This window comes from Ruditapes philippinarum, unplaced genomic scaffold (assembly GCF_026571515.1).
Source record: "Ruditapes philippinarum isolate M1 unplaced genomic scaffold, ASM2657151v2 ctg4622_1_1_1_1, whole genome shotgun sequence".
NCBI lineage: Eukaryota > Metazoa > Mollusca > Bivalvia > Venerida > Veneridae > Ruditapes > Ruditapes philippinarum.
In genome coordinates, this window is record NW_026862972.1 from 1 (window position 1) to 24,435 (window position 24,435).

Genomic DNA, 24,435 nt, shown 5'->3' on the forward strand with positions numbered 1-24,435 from the left:
ATTATTATTAAAAAGATTCCAAAAAAGATTCACTTTGTGAAAGATGAAGATGCTGCCTCTAGCGTGTAAGACGGTAAAATGAAACTGGCCTATCTCTCTACGTTATCGATGGGATACTTCTGCTTATCGTTAAAGGTAGGCGATAGAAATTCTCGGCGAGTTAACTTTCAGATGTGATATAGCTCAAATTAGACAGGCTTGCTTATCTTTACAGATAAACGATTTTTTTTGTTACAACTTTTTATATTTATTTATAAATACATGTAAACGATTCAGTTAACCCAATTTTTCGATTGAATTATCACAGTTTAAAAAGAGAAAAGAGATAAAGAAAATAAGAACAGTAACAATATTTTTAACGTAAAATGTTAATAAAATGAAGCAACTTTTATACTGGCACCGATTAAATCATTGTTGATAAAACGTTGAGACTCCTGGTCTATTGAGACAAGTTTTTGTTTTCAAACAAAAGCATCGACCACATTTGTTTGTGTGTTTTCCCGCCGATTTCAACCGTTTTGTTCCTATCCAGTTTATTGACTTTAAAGCTGAAACCTAAATTGTTTTATTGAATACCAATCATTAAGTAACGTGCATATATATACACACAAGAATTTAAAGAAATATCACTGCGACTCAGTTTTCACTGTTTTTCTTATACACTAACAAATGAGATTGTTTTGATGTGTTGGAAAAAAGTAAATGTGCAAATTCATTTGTATACATTTACATATTTGTATATAAATTGTACACAATGAAGGTTCCTCAATGTATCATTTAAATTAAGAGTGGGCATCAAAGTTAAAACACACATTTTCAGTGAGCTAGTTGGATTGTTTCCACTCTGTCCATAGTGATATTCGAACCAACTACGGTTGAGAAAAAATTATGATGGTCAACATTTGCATTAAAATAGCTACAAACTTAGCTTAGCTGACTTAGTTAAATAACAAGAACAAGAATAATAATAAATATGTTTATTAATTTTTAACTTCATAAACAGACATCAAGCCATAGTTTTTCCACTATGAAAGAATAAAGTTTTGTTAACAAATATAACAAAAGTAAAGCAACAACAAAGAAACAAAATAAAAATCTGGCAGGGAAAATATAATATATCCAGACTTCAAAGTTAATTTAGCAAAAAAATAAAAATGTAAAAAATCCGCCTTGGCCCCCCCCCCCCATCATTGTCCCTTGTCTTTTTTGGGCCTAAACATAGCCCCTGCCAGATAACGCCTTCCTAGATGTCGTAAAAGCAATTGCACCAATGACTTAGCTTCAGGACCAGAGTAATGTGCTATACTCTTCATAACCTTTCCGCCAGATGAATTTTGAAGCTTTCGCAAGTTATAAATCTGAAGCACCATATTACTTTAACATGATTAAATCACTTACTTCATTAATTATGTACATAAAAATATGAACCACAATTGAGCCCTGTTTTTCCCCATTAAATTTCAGTAAACAGCACCATGCACAACAGCTCTCATAATAAATGAAATCCTTTTGAGATATTCATCTACATAACATTTGATTATAGCAGTGTGACATTAAGACATTCATTCACAAAAATTATCACATTTATTGGTTGCAATTAGAGCATTTTGATATTAACTCATTATAAACTACACGTAACACTGAATCCATTTGCATTTTGAGATGTGGACAGAAAGATGGATGGACAATGGCGTTTCAACATCCCCCATTCCGAAAAGTGTGCATTTCCACGAGTAGTGTATGTTTTGCAAAGACACAGAGAGAAATGACCAGAGTAAAACGTCACTTTCTAGGGCAAATAAATATATCATAAGATGGTGACCCCATGTTTTTTTTTCACGAATTTGTTAAAATCATTATTATATTCAATCAGGCAAAGTTTAAGGAATGGTCAAGGAATCCTTATAACTGAGAATAGATTGATATTTACAATAAAGTCAAATTGATGACATTTTCTCAAAATGGACACTTAGTTACAAACAAATAAAGCTTTTATTTTAATCATGAGTTTAAGAACTTATCATGTGTCACTTTAAAGCATTATCTACATCCTTATATCTTTTTGTCTGAATAATTTCATAAAATTAACCAAGTTTATACATGTATAATAATGCAAAATACAATTCAAGGAAAATCGTTGTGGAGTTTGTTCACGATGAATATATGGAAAAACACTCTGAAATGAATTTTGTCAAATTCAAAAAGCTCTCTTTATAAGCATGAAGAAAATACATTTTGTGTTTCAAAAATGTTTGTGTTTTTCAATAATTGTTTATTAGAAACTGTTCATTGTCATGCAATAAATGTTAAACACAATTTGTGAAAACTCATATATTATCCAATTATTTTTATTAATTGATGACATATACACAATGTTCAAAATCGTTTTTCAATACCTCTCAATGTTAAAAATGAAAAAGATGTCTTTAGGTTCATTAGAATTCTTGTTCCTCCTCTATAGTGGTAGCAACAGTCTGCTGTGACACCTTCCGATGTTTCATTCCTGGTGTTCCAATACTTTCCTGGGAAGAATACCGACTCAAAGCGCCACCTTAAATATAGGACATATAAATAAATCTCTAAAAATAAGGCTTAAATATACTAATCATAGTTTGTTTATTTGAGACAACAGAATTTAAATTTATATGAAATTGTTCAAGGTTTTCCTTATTTATTTCATTAAAACTGTTGAAAGTGTTCTTAATTTATTTCATTGAAATTGTCTAAGGTTTTCTTCATTTTTTTACAGTTATCATTACATTAATTTGAGATTAAATATTAAGTTTAGAAACAACTGAAAGAAAATTGTCACTAAGATATGTTTTAAGTTGATTTCATAATTAATAACAATACATTCCTTGATTCAAGTGACCCCTAGCTAATTCCAGGCAAAGTTACAAGACCTCTAGTATTTATTAACCAAATATAAATGACATCAGTTAATAAATGAAGGCTGTCAAAGCAAAAGTGTGAACAAAAATTCCTTTAGCACCAGTGGCCTCGACTCAAGAAACCTGTACCTTGTTTCTATAAAATAAGAAAGACAGTAAAGGCTGTATAAGCAAAAGAATACACATTCATTTTTATCTCGTGACTATCACGTGATATGGCATTTAATGACAATCAATATGTGAATGTCTGCTTGAAATCCATTGATAAATGCAGGAGTTGTGCACAGAATAAAATGGTTACTCCCAACAACTTATAACCAGTTTTAGCCTGGAAAACTTTGTCAAAAAGCAGCTTGAACTTACCGGACATTGCTCTTCCAGTTGCGAATATTTTTCTTTTTTCTACCTTACGTTCCTGAAATTATCCATTATATATTTATATATTGTATTATTCATTATAGTTCTATATATACAAAGATCTTACAAGATTTGGCATTTTATATAAATGATCACGACAACTTGAGATAGCGGTATAACACACTATATTTTGATATTGCAATTCCTTACACTTGGAATGACTTATTCCAAAATAAAAGCTGGAAAAGACCATTATTGAAATATAGTTAACTTGGGGTTAATTATCTGGTGAGTCCAAAACAGCAAAGATGAAAATGTTTCAGACTCAGTTTGTTAGCCACATTACGGTTTAGACATTTTATTAAAATTTTAAAAACATCAAAAGATTAACTTTCGTCACAGGTTGACATATTTACATAAAACTGTATGATTAAGTTAAACACAAATGTTGCTGTAAGAAATACCAGCTTGTCAAATTTTGGCACTTTTATCCTGCCAAAAGAAATCTCTTGTTTTTTTTTTTTTATACACTTGGAAACCTTTTCAGGAATGAAGAATCTTAGGTTTTTATATATCGGTGAAATTATTTTACCAATTTTTCATAAAAGAGAGATAACAATCATCTGGGAAATACTGGTGATTAATTCTTTTTTTTTTAAAACAAACCATCCTGAGTAGGTTACAAGCTTTGGTATATCAAGATAATGCTTACAAACATAAGTTGTCTTCTCAACTCCCTGATAAGTCGTTTATAAGATGAAGTCTTAACTTTAAAATACACCACCAGCAATCTGAAACAAAATTGAGTAAATTAAGTGTTTTTTTTTGTTTTTTTTTTATTCATTTGTAAATTTTACATAATAACAATTATCAAACACCTTATAAAAACGCTAAGTTACTGGGAGCATAAAAAGGACTCCCAGGCAGAGAGTGGCCCTTAGTAATATGTCAGATTTAAATTTAATTTCAAGAGCAAAGTAGGGAAAACTTACATCAATAGTATAAGTATAGGAAAGAGTACAGCTGGTGTTCCAATATAGTACAAGACCTCTTTTGGCCAGTCCGGTAACTCCCCTATAGTATCAGTAGTGTTTATAACTTTATATGGTCTGTCATAACCTTGAAATGGTCCACAGTCTGCCGATGGTGGAAACCTAAAATATATTAGTATATATTATATAAAAGTACATTGTAACATTATCATACAAATGGACATGGAAATACAAATTAGTAACCAGGAGAGATTGGTTTTACAGACTTGTAACAAAGTGAAATTGCTCCAAAATTAATTGCCTAAATAAATATATCATACATAGATGAAGAATGGAACAGTAATATAAAACAAGTGATGTATGTAGGACAGCATGCTCCACTATTCTCAGTGCATGATAGTATAACAAAAGCCATGATACTGTAAAATATTATAAGTTCAAAAAGGGGCAATAATTCTGTAAAAATGTGTGTTAGAGTTATGGGCCTTTGATAGTAACCAGCTATTAGTATGCTCTCAAATAAGTGTGAAGTTGCAACTCATTCCCTTCAGTACTTTAAGAGATACCACCTTGGATGCAAAAGCTTTACGAAAATGTGACGTTCACATCATGAATAGTACAATAGATATCCTTATTCTTTGGATAGTCAAGCTAAAAAATTATATATATCCATACCGATTTATCAATTAAAGAACCAAAGACTTTCCTACAACTTTAATAAAGCCAAGCTAGCCTGTACATCCTTATAGTCATCTGAACTTACCCAACAGTTGGTTGCCTAATTTAAAACATGCTTGCATTATCATTGGACTCTTCAAAATTCAAATCAGGGCTAGTCAATTCCATAACTGTGACAGGTTTAAAGGGACACCACAGAGGATTTTTGACATGAAGGGACAAGCAGCACTTTTTCGAGATACTTGTACATTAAAGGCTAAACTGATAACTTGTGTTCATAATTTTAGCTTATGGTTGTTTTTGCCCCCCCCCCCCCCCCAGAATAATCATTCTAATTGTGCCAAATGACATAAAAATGAAAGCAATTGCAATACTATTAACTCAATCTATGGCTAAAAATCTCACAAAAAGGGTCAATTTTGGATTTAATTTGGAGAATATTTCTTAATTATCTTTGCACTTTTTTTTTAATTAAAAGTACACAAGTAATTTTGTGTATGAATTTCAATTCTTTTAGCCAAGCTCCTTTAAGGTTAACATTGTAAAATATATACTTCTTACTCTATAACAGCATATGTCATAGGAAACAAACTGATAAACAGGTTGAGAAGCAGTAAAGCTAGGTAGAAGTTTCCCGTACTAGAAGCTCGGAACAACTGTTGTGGGGGTACCATAGCAACCTGTGACAAAATAATAAATAATACAATTTGTGGGAAAGCTTTCAGGCCGATATTTTTGAAGTAAAAAAACAACAACAACAAAAAAACAACAACATAACAACAAGAGTAGCATAATATCAAATTTTACTACACAAAATATGCAAAGATATATTCAAACAAACTTCTATAGACAGCATTCCTAAAAATGTCACAGTCCTTTTACCAAACACTGAAATAACTCAAGCACCATTACCATGTGATAATTTTGATATATGCATAAGGCTACAACCATTTAATTATAATGTTGAATACTGTATTTTATTTATAAGAAACTACATGTACATGTATGTCATATATCTTTATTTCATTCTTAAAACTGTTGATTTACCTTAAAACAATGGCCATAATTATGCTGTAAAGATTTTGATTTATTTACAAAGCTTCAACCAATTAATCAGTATGCTTAATAATTACTTTTATGAGTATATGTTATATGAAACTAAATGCATGTCAAATATCTGTATCAAATTTGTGTTCGTGCATAGCACTTAATGATCCAACAAGTTACTGTAATCCGAAATCTTCCAAAATATATACAAATTCTCAAAAATATATACAAATCTTCCACAATATATACAAAACTCACCTTTGCTATTAGATATCTAAAGTAGAATACAATGATGAGTTTAAGCACACTTATAGCAGCTAGAAGTGGTGAGAAATATAGACCTAACCATACCAAACATTGTCCATACACCACATCTAATACACTTGATACAACATCAAATTTACTGTATCCTATCTGAAATAGAAAATGTATACACAACATAATTGAACAGGTGTCATCAATTAGTCATGGGTTATATCCCTACAAAGTTTCACATTAAAAGCACCTTACTTCTCAGTTCTATGATTAGACAAGGTTGGTTTTTTACAATGTGTAACTGTGACATGACCTTTGACCTCAAATTCAATAGGGGTCATCTACTGGCCATTTGCCCTGCCAATTAACATAAACCATGACTTATATCATCTATAAAAATACTGTTTCAACAAGCATAACAAAACTTTCGGAGAGACAGACACTTGGTAGTCAGACCCGTAGTCCGCCCCTGTAAACTGTCAATAAATAATTTGTAAACTTCAAACAGCAGATAAACATGTATACTATAGCTTTATATATTTTCATAATGTTGTTAAAAAATGTTGTTAACCCCACTTTCAAACATTGACATTTATAATTATCAACTATCAAAAACTAAGAATAACTAACCATTTTGCAAGTACAGTTTACCCACAATGCCCTGTGTAGATGAAATAGGATACCGACAGCAAATAGTATGCCAAGGTCAACCAAAACGACCTTGAAAACTTCTTCTCCTACTTCATTCTCCCAACAAGATGATGTATTGTTTCCTGTCCCAGCAACCTGAAATAAAGTTTAACTTAAGTCGCACCAAAAATGACAACTTTCCAGCTTTACAAGAGGAGAAAGACCTAAGGCACCCCTCTGCATTATTTAAAGTGCAAATTGCCACCTGAGAAGAACCACTGAGAAAAACTAGCTGGATAGCTTCCTCACATGCAAGAATCCAAGACCCTGGTGGAACTTGAACCCAAACTGGTAAGTCACTAGTGGTTTGATGTCAACAACATTAACAAGTTGGCTATCCACGCTCCTTTTAGTCTACAAAATTTTCTGTCAAGACTCACGAACAAGACTATGATGCAAACCTTTTAAGTTGAATGGTTTTCTGCCATTTTCAAGATAAGTTAATTTCATAGTACAGCAAGTTAACTGTAAAGTATGGTACAGCATTTTCCTCATCACAGAACAAGGGAGGTAATAACCAACAATAATGATATATGTAAGCTTACTTTAGTTGCTACCCATGGCAATAAAGTCAAAATTATAGACAACAAGTCAAACTTAGTTTGAAGAGTGACCATCCTAGTTTGAGTGCCCATTTATTGACAATTTACAGTTTAATTTGTTCATTATATGAAAACAGTGAAGTTGAAATAAAGTACCAATGGTTCATCTACATGTTTACTCTAATACACATTATATTATTAGCCATCAAGCAATGATCATTGACATGCTAATTGATTTATATCTTTATTTTCAATTGGAGAACCAGCAATAGGGACAATTTGTATGTCACAGACAGTTAACCCATTACCCAATGAGCATTTTGTGAAAAATGGCTGTTTTCATTGAAAAGTCTCCCGTTACAAGTTCAAGTTGCTATAAAACTATAAAAACTGCTTCAATACTAGTCAAACTTGGCACACATGTTGACTGGACCATTGCCTTTGTAACAACATGCTCAGTCTGAAATTTCCTGTTACCATGGCAACTAGGGGACATCTCAAAATTGCCAAAAATCACTATTTTGCGTTGATTTTTTCCATCAAAATTGATTTCAAAGTGCTGCCACTTCTCAATGGATCAAGATAGAGTCAAAGGCTTTTCAGCATTGGTTACCTTATGATCGACCTGGGGCCATTTTTAGCCTCCCACAAGTCCAAAATTTTCTTGGCGATGAGGGGGACTCCGCCCCCCTTCAAACCCCCCAAACAGAAGGGGGCACATCCCCCTTCTGGCAACCCCCTGATGTATCTTTTGGATAGGGGGCCGCGCCGAAAAAGTTGTCAATTTTTTAAACAACATTTCTCAAACAAAAACAAGTGTTTTGGGGCCTAAATAAGGCATTTTTTCACCATTTGAGGAAGCAAAAAGGGGGGGGGGGGTGAAAAAGGCGTATATATCTGGTAATGGGTTAATATTCTACCATAAAACACTTTTATATTAATTAGATTGTAAGTCACATCAAATATTTAAGATTCATATTGTGGCTTTCCAGCTGTACTATTGGAACACGGCTTCTAATTAATGCCATGATTAGAGGAATACCTCATATGACCTTCAATGCTTTACTCTGGTCTTGACTTGACACCTAAGTAGAACTACTGACATTCTGTAAGCTTGCTAAATATCTTGCTCTCATAAAATAATTCAAATTTCCAAGCAATATTCAAACCCACAGCAGTGAGTGGCGAAGGTACTGTGTTTAGCAACCCTACAAAACAAACTTACCTGATTTGAATCAGAAGAGAGGTCACCTGTGACATCATACAGTGATGTCACAAATATCATTAAACTAGCAATATAGAACACTGTTGTCCTGAAAACACAAAAATGAATTTTAACCACATACCAAACTACAGAACACTTTAACATGAAATGATATATTCTAACATGAACCGCATTTTTCCCTATTGCACAAAGAAGGACTAAAAGTGTGTGTGGATATGCAATAAGATCACTGTTGACAATCTATATTAATTGACAATCTATATTAAGACATGTAACATGCTGAAAAAATATTACGGAAACAAATCAGGCACAATTTAGCTTGATATCAAGCAAGCAGCATTTATTTGTTGATGTTGTGTAAGAACTGAAATTAAGTCATGAAATAAGATTTTTTTTACAGCTTTCAGGATATATGGCCAAAATTGCATAATTAGATAATAAATAACCATTAACATAGGCCATATACATGTATTTCAAGATTTTGTGATATTTACTGCATAATTGCTCTCTTTACTTAAAATAAAATTAATATATAAATTTGCAGAAACCATTTATTAGAAATAAAGATTTTTGACAGGTTTATATAAACGGTTGTTTGCACATATAACCAAAGCTGCACCTAATCACCGGCTGATCATGGTTTGCACTGGTTGTATGGGTATATTCATGGGTGTCAGCAGGCTAAAACTTAAATTATGTCATAAAATGCATTTTAGAACTTTTCCATACTAATAATTAATTAACCAATATTCCTTGAAAATTGTATTGTTTCCAATAGTTGTTTTTTTCCCCAATAAATAAAGATATTTTTTCTTTCTTTTTTTCATTTTATGTGTCTCAGTTGATTTCACATGTAATACTATGCAAGACTTTCAAATTTTATGTTTTTTAAGTTTTTGGACCTCAGTGGAGTTCTATTTACTTGAGTCTTACCTTGCTAAAGTGATTTTGGTTTCAATCCTGGGATGCCATCCTTCAAGACGTACCAACTGCTCAAATATAAGAGGAACAAGAAGCTTGAGCCCTGCCACAGTAGCTGTAAGCTGAAAATATCACTTAATTTAACACATCAATTAATCACATGTTTATCACATAGTTTTACTTTTGTCTACAAAAGACTTTACTGAACTGACTCAAAACTGACAGAGTCTGCAATATTCATACAACAGTGTTGTTTTCATTGCTATCAAAACTTTTCTGTTAGTAATACTGATAAACAACAGTCAAACTTTGGGGTTTGTTTTGTTGATGTTTGTTGTTTTTTCTGTTGCAACAACACTGTATAGGTCATATGGTGACTTTCCAGTTTTACTAGTGCCTCACGTGTTCTTCTTTGCATTATTTCAGGCACAATTGAGCATCTTAGTAGAAAACAACAGTTTTGTAAGCTAGTTAGATAGCTTCCTTAACTGAAAAAATCCAAAGTCCCTGGGAAAATTCGAACACCAGAACTCACAGTGGTGAGGGGCGAGTAATTTTAAGTCAATGACCTTAACCACTCGACCACTTATGGTCCCTCAAGTTTTAATATTGAACTGTAGAATTTGATGCTGTAAAATCTTAAAGTCTGCCATGCAAAATACTTCAAAACATAAAATGCAATTTTTTTTTAAATGTATTTCTTAATATAAGAGCTAAAAGTGTTCTTTCTACTATATTAAAGATTTGGTACTCATGTAAATTACCTGATGGGGACGTCTGTGGCCGAGTGGTTAAGGTCGTTGACTTCAAACCACTTGCCCCTCACCGCTGTGGGTTCGAATCCCGACAGGGACTTTGAATTCTTTCATGTGAGGAAGCTATCCAGCTAGCTTACGGAACGTCGGTGATTCTACTCAGGTGCCAATTCGTGCCTGAAATAATGCACAGAAGGGCACCTGAGGTCTTCCTCCACCAGTAAAGCTGGAACGTCGCGATATGACCTATACTGTGTCGATGTGACGTAAAACCCAAAACAAACAAACAAAGAATTACCTGATATTTTCTGACAAAATCAAAATCAGCAACGTCTTTTAGAAGATCTTCATTGTCAGCTACTTCATATATCAGGAATCCACTTCCAACCAGTAAACCCAGTACTATAAGGTTACTGATTATCCTTCCCATATAGTTCCTAAACCTTAAATAAAACCCAGACATAATTCTTATACTCACACAGCAGATGTGTAATATTACATTTTATTAGATAGACAAAAATATTGTATCGTCAATATACATGACACTAGCAAATTAATCATTTATTTTCAATCTGAATAACAGAAAGCAATCCTTTAGAATTAATAAGAGCTATCAGTAGGACAGCAACGCTTGGATATTCTTAGAGCTTGATAGTAAAAGAGCCTTGATAATGTAAAATTTTCTGAGTTAATAACAAAAGGACAAAATTTTTTTTTAATCCATGTTACATTTATAGGCCTTGGAGAGTCCTATAATGCCCTCAAAGAAGAGTATAAAATTTAAACTTGTTTCAATAGAATATGAAAATATCTGAGGTGGTATGCAAACCTAAATGTAAATTCTAAGTCAAAAAGGGGCATAATTCTGTCAAAATGCTTGATACAGTTACCTCCTCTTGTCTACAGGTTGGGGTTATAATGGTGAACAAGTGTGCAAAGTTTCAAAGCCATATGTCAATAAACTTTGAAAATGTTTTAGGTATTACAAAAACTTTAACGTAAATTGAAGTTGAAAAAGGGGCATAATTCTGTCAAAATGCTTGATACAGTAACCTCCTCCTGTCTACAGGTTGGGGTCATGATGGTGAACAAATGTGCAAAGTTTCAGAGCCATATGTCAATGGACTTTGAAAATATTTGAGGTACTGCAAAAACTTTAACATAAATGGTTACGCAGACGCCCGGGCGACTACAATAGCTCTACTTATTCGTATTGAATAGTCAAGCTAAAAATTTGTTCTAACAACCTTTGACACATTATATGGCCCTGTATAAATGATTATATGCTATATAACCCTCACTTAAAGGTTTCAGTAATATCACTTTATAACCATTATATCCGGCCATATATTTATCCGCCAAAAATGTTTATAACTAATAGTATAGTTAACAAATGACATTTAGGTGTAGGTTATTTATAAATTAGTTGGAAATGAACTTAATATAGAACAATCACCTTTAAATGAACATATTTGACTGGCAAAAATTTATCAGATTTTCTACATTAAACGCTTCCTATAAGCAATTTAAAATTGCTTAAAAATGAAATGATGATCGACTTTTACTACCTATTTTGTACCCATTTTATACGGCATACCACTACTTGCTCCTCACCGCTGTGGATTCGAATCCCCACAAAGACTTTGGATTCTTTCATGTGAGGAAGCTATCCAGCTAGCTTATGGAACTTCGGTGGTTCTACTCAGGTGCCCGTTTGTGGCTGAAATAATGCACGGAAGGACACCTGAGGTCTTCCTCCTCTGGTAAAGCTGGAACGTTGCCATATGACCTATACTGTGTCGGTGTCACATAAAACTTAATCAAACAAACAATATGGCATACCATGAACCAAACTAAGGCCTGACAATCATGGCAAAACAATTCCACATAGTATACCATCATAACACTTTCTATCATTTCAAATTTTAACTTTTAGAGTAATTGAGGGATATTAATTGCTTCACAAACCATATGGCAAGCAGTTACCAAATACTCAAGTACAAACTTATTTCTCTGCAAACAGTTGCCAAATTCTTGGTAAAAATAATTCTTTAGAGGTGTTGAAAGATAAAAGGCTTAATAATTAGAGCCTGCAATAACTCCATGGCATATTATGTGCACAACTATAGATAACATTCTCACAAATCTAATGTTATAAACCTAAATTCCCCCCTAATGAATTGATCAGATGGGGTCAAATATCAGTAGATCTTTAAGTACCAAAATAATTCATTTCAATGGAAACAAAACACTTGTAACACTCTTACTTGGTACAAGAATCCACTCTTACTGAACTCTTTTCTTCTCTTACTATCTCCTGCAAATGTTTATATTATAAGTTAACATTATTATATTTTACAGTTTAAGTTAAAAAGTTTGTGATTATCATTAAGCTAATGAAGAGCTGCAAGTTGGACAGAATGTTGAACTATTCTCACTGCTTGAGTCAAGATATTGTAAAATAATCGTTCTTGATCAACAAAACATGAGGAAAGTTTTGATAGAATACCTTTGATAAGTGAATTAAAACAGACAAAACTGTGCATGGGGACCAGATAATTAGGGCCAATTGTTACATAAGACATTAAGTCCATTTATATAGGGAAGATTTAGGGCAAACAGGTAAAAAAAACAGAGTCATCCATTTCAGAGGGTAGCTCAGGCAGTATAGAGGTAGTGCTTTGACAAATTTTAGGTTAAGACTTCACTCATTCACCTGGCATGCCATAGGTATAGGGAGGTCTACTAGGTTGCAATTACCTGGTGCATTATGAAAAACATATATGTTTAAATAATTTATATAATTGAAATTACTTCAGCACAAGGGCTACATAAAAATTACTGTTTAATATTTTATTTCATTCCTTCAAAAAGTAAAGTCTTTAATACAAAAGATTTATATAATAGTAAAATATTGGTTACTTTTATATCAGTTTTTAAAGATGTCCTAAAGTCAATAACACCCTGTCTACTAGTTACAGAATGATCCCAGGAGCAGAAAGTACGCCAAGCAAACTTGTACTCATTTCCTCTGTCATCAGCTAACTTACTTCTGCGATACCTCACTATCATTCTGAAATACAATTAATATCTTAAATTCTTATCTAACCTGTAACTTTATAAAGTGATTTAGTATATTATTTGTTATAAAGATGTCAAACAGATTATAAAGGGGGGCTGTTCAAAAAGTTCTAGGACTTAGAGTCTTGCATCTTCATATTCCATTCAATTTAAATATCTTTATTTGTACAACAATCATAAAATGTTTTCTACAATTTGAGTATAAGTTCATTAAATTCTTGTGCTTAACGCATGCTCCCTGTTATATTGAATAACTATGTTAACATGCACCCGGCGCAGCACATCAACAAAGTTATTAAAGCTAAGTTGTACTTCTAGTTTATTCATAATTTATTTTATATTTTTCCATACATTCCACCAACATGATTATTATATTAAAGTGACATTATGCCCAAACTTGATGTCATTCATAAATGAAATGGCTAAATTCTCACAGCAGTGGTCATAACGTTAAATGTAGAAATTCAACATTCATTAAAAAATTGAAAATGTGTGGGATCCTTAAACTTTCTTTGTTGTTTATATTTGATTCAATCCATAGATCAGAATATCATTTGGGGAAAATAACCAGCAATAATTTTAAGTGTAGGTCTAATAGAACATAGTGTATTTAAGTAATGACCATGTTTCTTCAGTAAATTATCTAGGTCCCTTTCTTCTTACAATTATCAAACCAATGCAGCTCAACGGTCACTTTTATAAGTGTTCCATCTGTATGTACATGTATTCCAGGCCTAAAAAGGGTGTATCCCGCCTTTCAGGCACTGAGAGTGCAGATCTCAGACATGTTACCATTCATTTCCAGAGACGTTATGGTTTGCCAATAGGTGATGCATCAATTTTGAATTCACTTAAAAACCTATTAAAATCCCAAATAGAAAATACTTTACAATAACTATGTGCTCGACGACACCACTGTACTTACATAGCTATGATATAGATGAAACAAACAAGATTGGCTGATAACCAGGTCAGGAAGTATGCTAGAGGTAGATTGTAAGACAGCCCAAGATCCTCCGTGTACAAACCATAAAACATGAAACTGTTGGACAGCTCACCCTGAAAATAAATAAAGTTAATCCTTCTTCCATTTCCCAATAAACAGTGTTTATTCAAAATTATAGCACTATGTTTTGTGTCTGAAATTATCAGTCTTTATTCATTTAAAAAATAACAATGCATTGCTGTTAGTTAATTAGTCTCACATATAAACACCGATTGTGCGAATTTTCCAAAATTATTGAGGGCAGATGATTTTAGGTAGCCTCTACCCATTATGCAGCAGTAGAAGTTCTAGTTAGAACGAAAACATTAACATTTTCTAAGCCGGAAATCTTAAATGGAATTGTCGATCTTTCAATCCAAACAAAACTGATCATTTTTTGGGGAAAAAAATCAAATATGTACTGAATGAATAGCAAACAGTGCTCTTATACATCAAAACTCTTCTTGAATACCTTTCCTGTAAATGGTCTCTATATTGTGATATATTACTGGATAACATAATTTAACCCTAACCAAGCTAATATTAAAATGTTCTAGTCCATCAGTCAAATTTCAAATTATACCATGACTGAATAGTGAACAGTGTAGACTATGATAACACAGCTGACTTTGGTTTGCATTTGTGAACTAGATGTAAACATGTAGGTAGAATATAAGTTGCATGCAGTCAGAACATTGAGGATTAATAATTTAATTTTTTCATACCATGAAAATATAATATTTTATTGGATGTATATGACAATTGAGCCGCGTCATGACAAAATCAACATAATGGGTTTACGATCAGCATGGATCAAGACCAGCCTGCGCATCAGCGCAGTCTGATCAGGATCCATGCTGTTCGCTATCAGTTTCTATACTTGTTATAGAGTTTGTAAGCAAACAGCATGGATCCTGATCATACTGCGCGGATGCGCAGGCTGGTCTGGATCCATGCTGGTGGCAAACCCATTATGTTGGTTTTGTCGTGACGCGGCTCAATTATATCTGATATTGCATCAGATAATCAAGCACATTTTGTCTTAACAGCAATGAATTTCTACTACAAATAGACAGTAAGAATATATACAATGTTCAACTTACAAAATGTCCTCCATAAGTCACATCGGTTTGGAAATTACCCTGAATAACCTGAAATACAAAACATTGAAAAAGACTGAATTTTTACAGCCAGGTTAGAGTATAAGTTGCCTTTAAGTTGTTGCTCTAGGAAACAGGCTTGCATGTGATTATCCGTTACCACCATAAATATTTTAAATGAACTTGTCCATCTTTACATCTGGACAAAACCATTCATAATATTTTTGGGAAAAATTACAATATAATATGTACTTACTGAATTTGCGAACAGTACAGATTATGCTCATACTGCACAGATGTGCCAGCTAGTCTTGGTCTGAACTAGTCCCATGGGTAAATTCAGTTGCCAAAAGCAGGCTTTAAGGGTATATATAATTTTTTTACTTGTTAAAATTTAAAACATAAATAAATATTTCTGAATAAAATAAGCTTAATAATTTTAGTTTAAAGTCTGTGACCTTTATCTCTCAACCATATACAAGTGTTAGATAATATTTAAAAGTGGCGGCATGGCCGAGTGGTAAACAAGTTGGACTAGTAATCTAATGTTGCTAGTCATGGGTTCAATGCCTGTCAGGGGCAAGTCGTTGTTTCCTTGAGCAAGAAACTTTACACTCATTGCTCAGGACTGGTTGGTTCCAGGAATGGATAAGAAAGTGTGCCTATATTAAGCCTATAGCTTCCAACACAAACTAAAATATATTCCCTATAAACCAAGTGTTAGATAAATAACTGACACTCAATACTTACCTCAGGTACAATAATAAATCCAACCATCAACATCATCATCATTATGTTTATATATAGAAGAGTCCTCACAAACTGGAAATATGAGGCTACATTGCTACCAAAATATGCTGAAATACAATTATTATGTAACTATTTTTGAGATTATTTTAATGTATACTCATGTATATATACTAGGACGAAAAAGAAACGCCGGGTAACTTATAATGATTGTTTAAAGGGATAAATTGTATTATTGGATTATTATATTAATTTTTGTATGAAATGTCATCTGTATGGAACCAGCTGTTGAAGTTTCAATCGATTTCCGATGCTGATTATGTGAAAAAATACCCCCTTTTAACGATGACCCTTCTTGTTTTGCGAAACACGGCCGGACATATCAGTATCTTGTGTGTCCTCCATGCACAGCTGTGGCAGCCCTGATCCGTCTCTGCATGGAATTCACCAGGGTGTTAATCATGGCCATGGGGATGTTATTCCATTCTTCATGCAAGGCATGTGTGAGCTGGACATGATTAGTGGGGGCATTTGGACGTCTCCTTTCCCTCCTATCCAGTTCGTCCCACAAATGTTCAATTGGGGACAAATCTGGACTGAATGCTGGCCAATCTAGTGGGTGTATGTTACTGTTTTAAACGTGTGTACCGTTCGACAGCGAACAACACATAAATCTGACCGATTTTCATTATTTTAGGCCAAGCAATAAAATATGTGTTGCATATTTTATGTACCCGGCGTTTCTTTTTCGTCCTAGTATATATCATTTATAATCATAATTTTCTTATTTTCATGCCATATACATGTATACATTCAAGTAATGATATCCTTCAAAATTTATAACATGTATTATGCTGAAATAAATTGTCTATAGACAGACAAAATGGCACCATCCGAAAACATAGATGTCCTGAAACATATCTTCAGACATTGTTTTAAATGAAAAGGTTAACTAAAACAACAGAGTATTTCTGTCTGTATGCAATTTCTGAAGAGCAAAATTGTATTAGTAAATTTTGACCGACACACAAGTCCTAATTTAGGACTAAATTTCAACAAATTTTGATCAGTAAATTTTGCCTGACACACAAGTCCTAATACTGGACTAAATTTCAACAAAATTTATTATCGGCCTGACACACAAGTCCTAAATTTCATCAGCAAATTTGTTCTATTGCAGTCATACAAAGGTCCTAATGCCCTGAACACTTTTTACACATGTTTTTTTAAATTCTAAACTTACTGAAGATATTCTATAGTAAATAAGTTAGTTTCAAGTCCCCAGAGACATATTGTATTGCTAAATAAAGATTAAAACATTTAGTAGATGAGCCACGCCATGACAAAACCAAAATAATGGGTTTGCAACCAGCATGGATCCAGACCAGTCTGCGCATCGGCGCAGTCTGATCAGGATCCATGCTGTTCGTTATCAGTTTCTCTACTTGTTATAGTGTATGTTAGTGAACAGCATGGATCCTGATCTGACTGCGCAGGCTGGTCTGGATCCATGCTGGTCACGAACTCATTATGTTGGTTTTGTCATGGCGCGGCTCATATTACGTCAATATTCTTATGATTTAACATACCTTGTGCAATTAAGAAAGAAAGTCAAACATATGAACAGTCACTACACATTTAACAATAACTGATTTAAAACTAACCAGAAATCTTTTTAATTGTTTCTTCCCACAGTGCAAACATAGCCAAAACACTGTCAGCACCTTTTCTCTGTAAAGTAATCCAAAAACAGTTATATGTCAAGATTTATTTGTATTTCTACTTTCGAGTAATATTGGTGGAGGAAGACCTCTCAGATGCCCTTCTGTCATCAAAAGACTTGTTGCATAGCTTCTTTAAATAAAAAATGTTCTGTAAGAGGAGAAGTGACCTAGTGGTAAGGATCAATCGTTCAAACCCTACTTGGATTATGACCAGATTTTCTCAAATGATACCAGTACTGGCATGTTCAAGGAAACATGTTTCATACTTATATATGCTTCAATATTTCTTAAATACAAATGCTTAAGCTAAGAGTTCATGTAGAAGTGGGGATTTAAATAAATGAAGAAAAAATCAGCAGACAATTGTAACCCACTTGGCTACCCAAGCAAAAAGATGTTGAAAATATAAAGTACCTTTTGCATTTTTTGGTCTTTTCCTCTCCTATATTTAATTTTCATATTTCCCTCTCTGCGTAATAACCTGCAATATTTAGAAAATTAATGTTTCAAACATCATTTCTGATTAGAAGAAAAAAAACATTGATTTTAATCTTACTTAATCTCGCTAAAAAGACAAACATGTATACACCTGAAGTGTATAAACAAATCTACATCCAGTTACCACACATTAAAATAAATAGGCTCCATTGAAAGATTTAACAAGGACTGGAAGTAACAGGTGTTAATAATTGCAAGAAATGGTATGCATTGAATAGTAAAAGGCTCCCAAGACAAGGTACAGTGAATTAGCTTATCTACTGTGAACCCGTTACAGCATTTTTCTTTACGGCTAGATTATTTTTTTGTTGAGTTTTAAGACACCAACACAGTATAGGTCATACAGCAACATTCCAGTTATACTGGTGGCCATTTAAGGCACTAAGTAGAACCACCAATCATGAATGTTCCTTTACGCTAGCTGGATCGCATCTTCACATGAAAGTATCCAAAGTCCCAGTCAGGGTTTGAGCCCACAGGTGTGAGTGGCAAGTCCATTTAAGTCAATGACCTTTACACCATTCGGCCAGAGATGCCCCCTTTTATGGCTAGATATACATAACAACACTTTATATTGTTTTCAATATGACCAGAAGGTTCTTTTATCGATTAGGGCAAATGAACTTTACCTTGATATTTCTAGTTTTTGTTGTATTTTCAGTGGGTAAGAGTTTAGACCCTGTAACAATATATCTATATCATCTTCATCACATTCCTGTAATAACAGCTGTATGTCTGCCTCTACATTATACCTAGACACAAATCAAAAATGTTATGATTTATATTTTATACAGAAATATTTTAGTTTGTGTTGGAAGCTATAAGCTCATATAGAAACATTCTCAAAATATATACCAGTACTTAGCAATGACTGTTAAGTATGGAACGCCTTGACTGTCTTATGCTATCAATGTTTTTGCTATCTTGTGAAATGATGATACTATTTTGTCATTTAAGCATATTAACATGTGCAATTTACATCATATCTTGTCTAAAGACAATGCTGACTTGTTCAAACAGCATGTTAACTTGTCGAATAATCATTATGACATGTGCAGACAACATGTTAACTTGTCAAAGTATCATGATGACTTGTGCAAACGACATGTTAACTTGTCAAAATATCATGATGACTTGTGTAAACAACGTGTTAACTTGTCAAAATTTCATGATGACATGTGCAAACAGCATGTTAACTTGTCGAATTATTGTGATGACATGCTCATAATACCTTAACAAGTTAACGTGTTTTGCACAAGTCATCACGATTTTTTGACAAATTAACATGTTGTCTGCACAAGTCATCATGATAATTTGACAAGTTAACATGTCGTTTGCACAAGTCATCATGATATTTTGACAAGTTAACATGGCATTTGCACATGTTATCACGATACCTTGACAAGTTAACATGTTGTTTGCACATGTCATCATGAAATTTTGACAAGTTAACATGATACTTGGACAAGTTAGCATGTTGTTTGCACATGTTATCACGATGATTTGACAAGTTATCATACTGTTTGCACATGTCATCATGAAATTTTGACAAGTTAGCATGGCATTTGCACAAGTCATCATTATACTTGGACAAGTTAACATGTCGTTTGCACAAGTCATCATGACATTTTGACAAGTTAACATGCTGTTTGCACATGTCATCATGGAATTTTGACATGTTAGCATGGCATTTGCACAAGTTATCATAATACTTTGACAAGTTAACAGTACGTTTTGACATGTCAGCATGATACAAGATAACATGTCATTTGCACAAGTCATCACGATTCTTTGACAAGTTCACATGTTGTCTTCACAAGTCATCATGGTTATTTGACATGTTAACATGCTGTTTGCACAAGTCATCATGATACTTTGACAAGTTAACATGCTGTTTGCACATGTCATCACGATAATTCGACAAGTTAACATGTCGTTTGCACAAGTCATCATTATACTTTGACAAGTTAACATGGCGTTTGCACAAGTCATCATGACATTTTGACAAGTTAACATGCTGTTTGCACATGTCATCACAATAATTCGACAAGTTAACATGTCGTTTGCACAAGTCATCATTACATTTTGACAAGTTACCATGTCATTTGCACAAGTCATCATTATACTTTGACAAGTTACCATGTCATTTGCACAAGTCATCATTATACTTTGACAAGTTACCATGTCATTTGCACAAGTCATCACGATACTTTGACAAGTTAGCATGTTGTCTGCACATGTCATCATAATAATTTGACAAGTTAACATGCTGTTTGTACATGCAAGCATGTTCCTTTGACAAGACATGATGTAAACTGCACATGTTAACATGCTCATACGACAAAATAATATCATCGTTTCACAAGATAACAAAAACATTGATTACATAAGACAGTCACGGCGTTCCATAGTTAAGTTTCTTACTCAAGGAAACAACATGCTGCTGACTAGGTTTGAACCAATTTGGTCAGCATGACTTAGATTGACGTCCGACGTGTAAACCACTCAGCCATGCCACAATTTCAAGTAATTTTTTTTTAATTATAAAGATGTTTTACAATAACTGTGATCGAATATGAAACAAGTCTTTCAGGAGCATAGTAAATGTTGTAAAAAGAAAGGCATTTTTCCCCCAAATAAAAACAGTATGAAAAACATATTGCCACAAGATTCTCTTCCTATTATTAACATGCTGAGATTTTACAGAAATTATTGAATTTTAAGATTCATCATGCAAAAGTAATCCATTGCATTATTTCAATGCAGTGCTCAGTGCAAGAACTCTAGCAAAATTTCCACACTGACAATGAGGCAACACACTACCTTTAACCATGGATTAGCTGAGCTATGAATTTGGAACAGTCAATTGGTTTATGAATAAATTTGTTACACTGGTTTACCTAACCTTACTTTGACCTTTTTATGAATATAATTTTAATAACTCACCCTTTATTCAAGAAAGCAAACTGAATTCTGTATAACAACTCATCTAGGGTTAATCTATGCTCTACGTGTATACTGCTAAAACTGCTTGTTGACTCTTTTCTGCTCCCTGTGCATAAATAAAACTCGACTACATTATATTATATTGGCAATATTGTTTATGGACATAATTATTATGCCTTTAAAGCTGTCTCCTTTTTTTAAAATTACATCTGCATCATTTAATCCCACAAGGTGTTACTACATGTATATATGGAATCAATCTTGTAATAGGGAAAGTATTCTTTTAAGACAAACAGAAGCCAAAGAAAGTTATTTAATCATGTGAAATGGCAAATTATAAAACATTATGATTGTTTCTTTTGGTTTTACGGCACACCAACACAGTTTAGGTCATATGGCTCCGAAACAGAAAAGATGATTTTGGCTAACCTCAGGTGTTACAATCTTCATTGAAGCAACACCAGGGGTAAAAACCAACCCACCAGCTAAGAGATGCATGAATTCAAACCTATTTAATCGCCTCTTATGATCAAACAGGGATATAAATAGTGGCTGCACTTCTGATGCCTCAACCATTAAAGGCAACCCCTCAGTCACAAGGTGACATGATTGTAATTAATCAGTGTAATTAATAAATGAAATGATCTTTTGTTTTGATTTTAGGATACTTCTACAATGTTATGGTCAAATGACATTGGTAAAGATATGCTGATGAATGAAAGGCCTATAACAGTAAAACAATTGTCATTATCTATTTAGGAAATAGATATCAATTTTAAGTGCATAGAAACTGTTGTAGAATAATGCACAGTTGGAAGTCAAATGCGCAGGAATATAATCATGCAGGTTGATATGTCCCAGTGATTAATTACAAAGCTTTTGAACGATAAACCAAGCATCATAATAATTAATGCCAAGAAAATATCTATTTCCATTCTAACATGCTAATAAAAAAAGAGAATTGATAAAAATGTGTTTAACTAAATTGAGTGTAGATGTTATTTTCATGACTTCATTTGTTTTATTAATGTCATATCTGATGTCATATGACAATGTAAGCATTCCTTATTTATGCTCTACATAATTATATAGTGTAATATTATGTACTAAAATGCCCTGTCTGTTTGACAGGGGAATATATGAAGGGAAATGTGAAATGTAAAGCTGGATAAAATTATCAATATAAATTTATGTAGAAATAAAATGATCAATTAAATAAAAGTAACTTACCATAACCAAGATTAGTATACTCTTGGTTATCATGATCCGTCTTGTCCAGCAGTAAGGTATGTTCCCTCAGATCTGCCATAGTCTATGTTGTGACAATGGGCATCTAATTTATTCAAACTTTATGTAAATTCAACATACACCCATTCAAAGTATATTTGGTACTAAGGCCTCGAGCCCATAATTATACATTTGTATTTAATCAAAATTCAGTATTCATTAACTTGTACACTTTGTTCTTTAGTCACATTGTTTGATCAATTGAGGTAGCAAATTTCCTTAAACAATTTGAAAAACCTGTACGATTTAATAATGGTCTATTCAAAGGTAAAGGCTCGTGCAGACATTCCAGTTTGAAAAAGGTAGTGATTTAAGCCATTTTGAAATCGGACCAGGTTCTATTCTGTTGGTAGCTCAATTTTTTGTATTCAGTGTTCACTGATACTGAAATCCCCTTAGCTTTGGAATGGACTGTTCCAAAATTCAAAGCTGGGCAAATCTATTACACATTTGTTTAATTCAGCCGGTTAAGGGTTGAGCTTTACTTGTAATGGTAGACCTGTTTCCTTTCAAACATTATTTTAAACATAAGCATGTACACAAGAAGAAACACCAACCTGATGTCCTTGGTAGTATACTAAATTCTAATCTATAATCCCATAGAATTCTCACCAATTTCAACACATCCTTGGTCATATATTGGCTGTCAGTCCACCCTAGAAAACTTGCCTGGATAACTAACCAGTAACCATGAGACCAAGAATTTACCAAGAACAATACTGTTTTATAAATTTTTGTGAGAAACAAATGACCATTTAAGACTCACTGTCTGAGATCTATTGTCACAGTTTAATTGGCCTCGTCTTGGGATCGACCAGTGACCCCTTGATTATTTATCTGATGCTTTCCCTATTCAGCTATTAGGGGGCAAGAAGAAACTAGATCAAAACAGAATTCATACTAAACATAATTCACTGCACTAAATATCACTGGTTACCTTATCAATCTCACTAGTTTGTCACACTTAAAACAAATACTTTAATATCCCTTTCAAAACTTTTATTTTTTTCACTTTTCTTTGATTTTACCATATAAATCTAAAACATTCTAAAATATATGAGCATTAAAATTATACACGTTTATCATATTAACAACAAATTACAGTCATAACAAGATAATGTAACTTATCATATTTATAAACAAATCATGTGATAATAGGATTTCATTGTTTAACATGAAAATTACTGATAACATTGATGAATGTTGTAAACTATTTATATCTAAATAACATTATTAAAGGCCCATTATGCCTCAGAAATGCTATCATTTTATTTTCACAAAAACTTTAAATTTTTGGTATCTAAATGCTACCAAAAATACTCATTTGTTATAATTTATAAAAGATTCTTTTGCTTTGTTGGCAATTGGTACAATTATAATGAATTAGTATTTTGTATGGAAGTCAAAATACTACTTTGTTTACATTTGCTACCTTTACAACACATTAACTGCCCTGAAGGTGCTACTTTCTTCAGCTCTTAAACATCTAACATACTCTAAATTCATTATTAAAATATTATTAAACACAGATCATGTTTGACATTTCTAAAGGATTTCATAATATGGATTTCTGTGGCATAATGTGCCTTAAAGCTAGAATGATCTTTAAAATGGTGAAAAATTGACCTAAAGGAAAATAAAATGTTCTGTACAATGTTAAAGCTACATGCCTTTAGATGAACCAAAATTATTTCAAGACTAGAACTCCGCGAGT

At 32.9% G+C, this 24,435-nt stretch overlaps 1 protein-coding gene across 2 annotated transcripts; it reads right to left on the bottom strand.

The window, feature by feature from the left end:
* Positions 1 to 988: 988 nt before the first annotated feature.
* On the bottom strand, positions 989 to 24,048 carry LOC132720817 (transmembrane channel-like protein 3). 2 transcript variants are annotated; one of them, XM_060705040.1, is made up of 21 exons: positions 23,659 to 24,048; positions 22,665 to 22,767; positions 21,435 to 21,540; positions 19,118 to 19,240; positions 18,405 to 18,471; positions 17,931 to 17,997; positions 16,270 to 16,376; positions 15,523 to 15,570; positions 14,360 to 14,493; positions 13,276 to 13,426; positions 12,621 to 12,670; positions 10,652 to 10,796; positions 9,611 to 9,720; positions 8,678 to 8,765; positions 6,851 to 7,006; positions 6,224 to 6,379; positions 5,480 to 5,598; positions 4,241 to 4,402; positions 3,961 to 4,039; positions 3,255 to 3,306; positions 989 to 2,551 (listed from the first exon to the last, which is right to left on the bottom strand). In XM_060705040.1, exons 2-21 carry the CDS (start codon positions 22,741 to 22,743, stop codon positions 2,436 to 2,438), a joined length of 2,115 nt encoding a protein of 704 aa, XP_060561023.1. In that variant the 5' UTR covers positions 22,744 to 22,767; positions 23,659 to 24,048; the 3' UTR covers positions 989 to 2,435. The 2 variants fall into 2 exon arrangements, with proteins under 2 accessions (XP_060561023.1, XP_060561022.1); XM_060705039.1 differs by lacking the exon at positions 23,659 to 24,048 and having other exon boundaries at positions 22,665 to 23,327.
* Between the last annotated feature and the right edge of the window lie 387 nt (positions 24,049 to 24,435).

What these genes read in the sequence shown, in the direction of transcription:
- LOC132720817 (XM_060705040.1), bottom strand. Translation starts at nt 22,743, where the DNA reads ATGGCAGATCTGAGGGAACATACCTTACTGCTGGACAAGACGGATCAT. An exon ending in GTATACTAATCTTGGTTATG is followed by an intron (nt 21,541 to 22,664) that starts GTAAGTTACTTT and finishes ATTTATGCACAG; the next exon opens with GGAGCAGAAAAGAGTCAACA. An exon ending in ATTTTGTCAGAAAATATCAG is followed by an intron (nt 9,721 to 10,651) that starts GTAATTCTTTGT and finishes TGATATTTTCAG; the next exon opens with CTTACAGCTACTGTGGCAGG.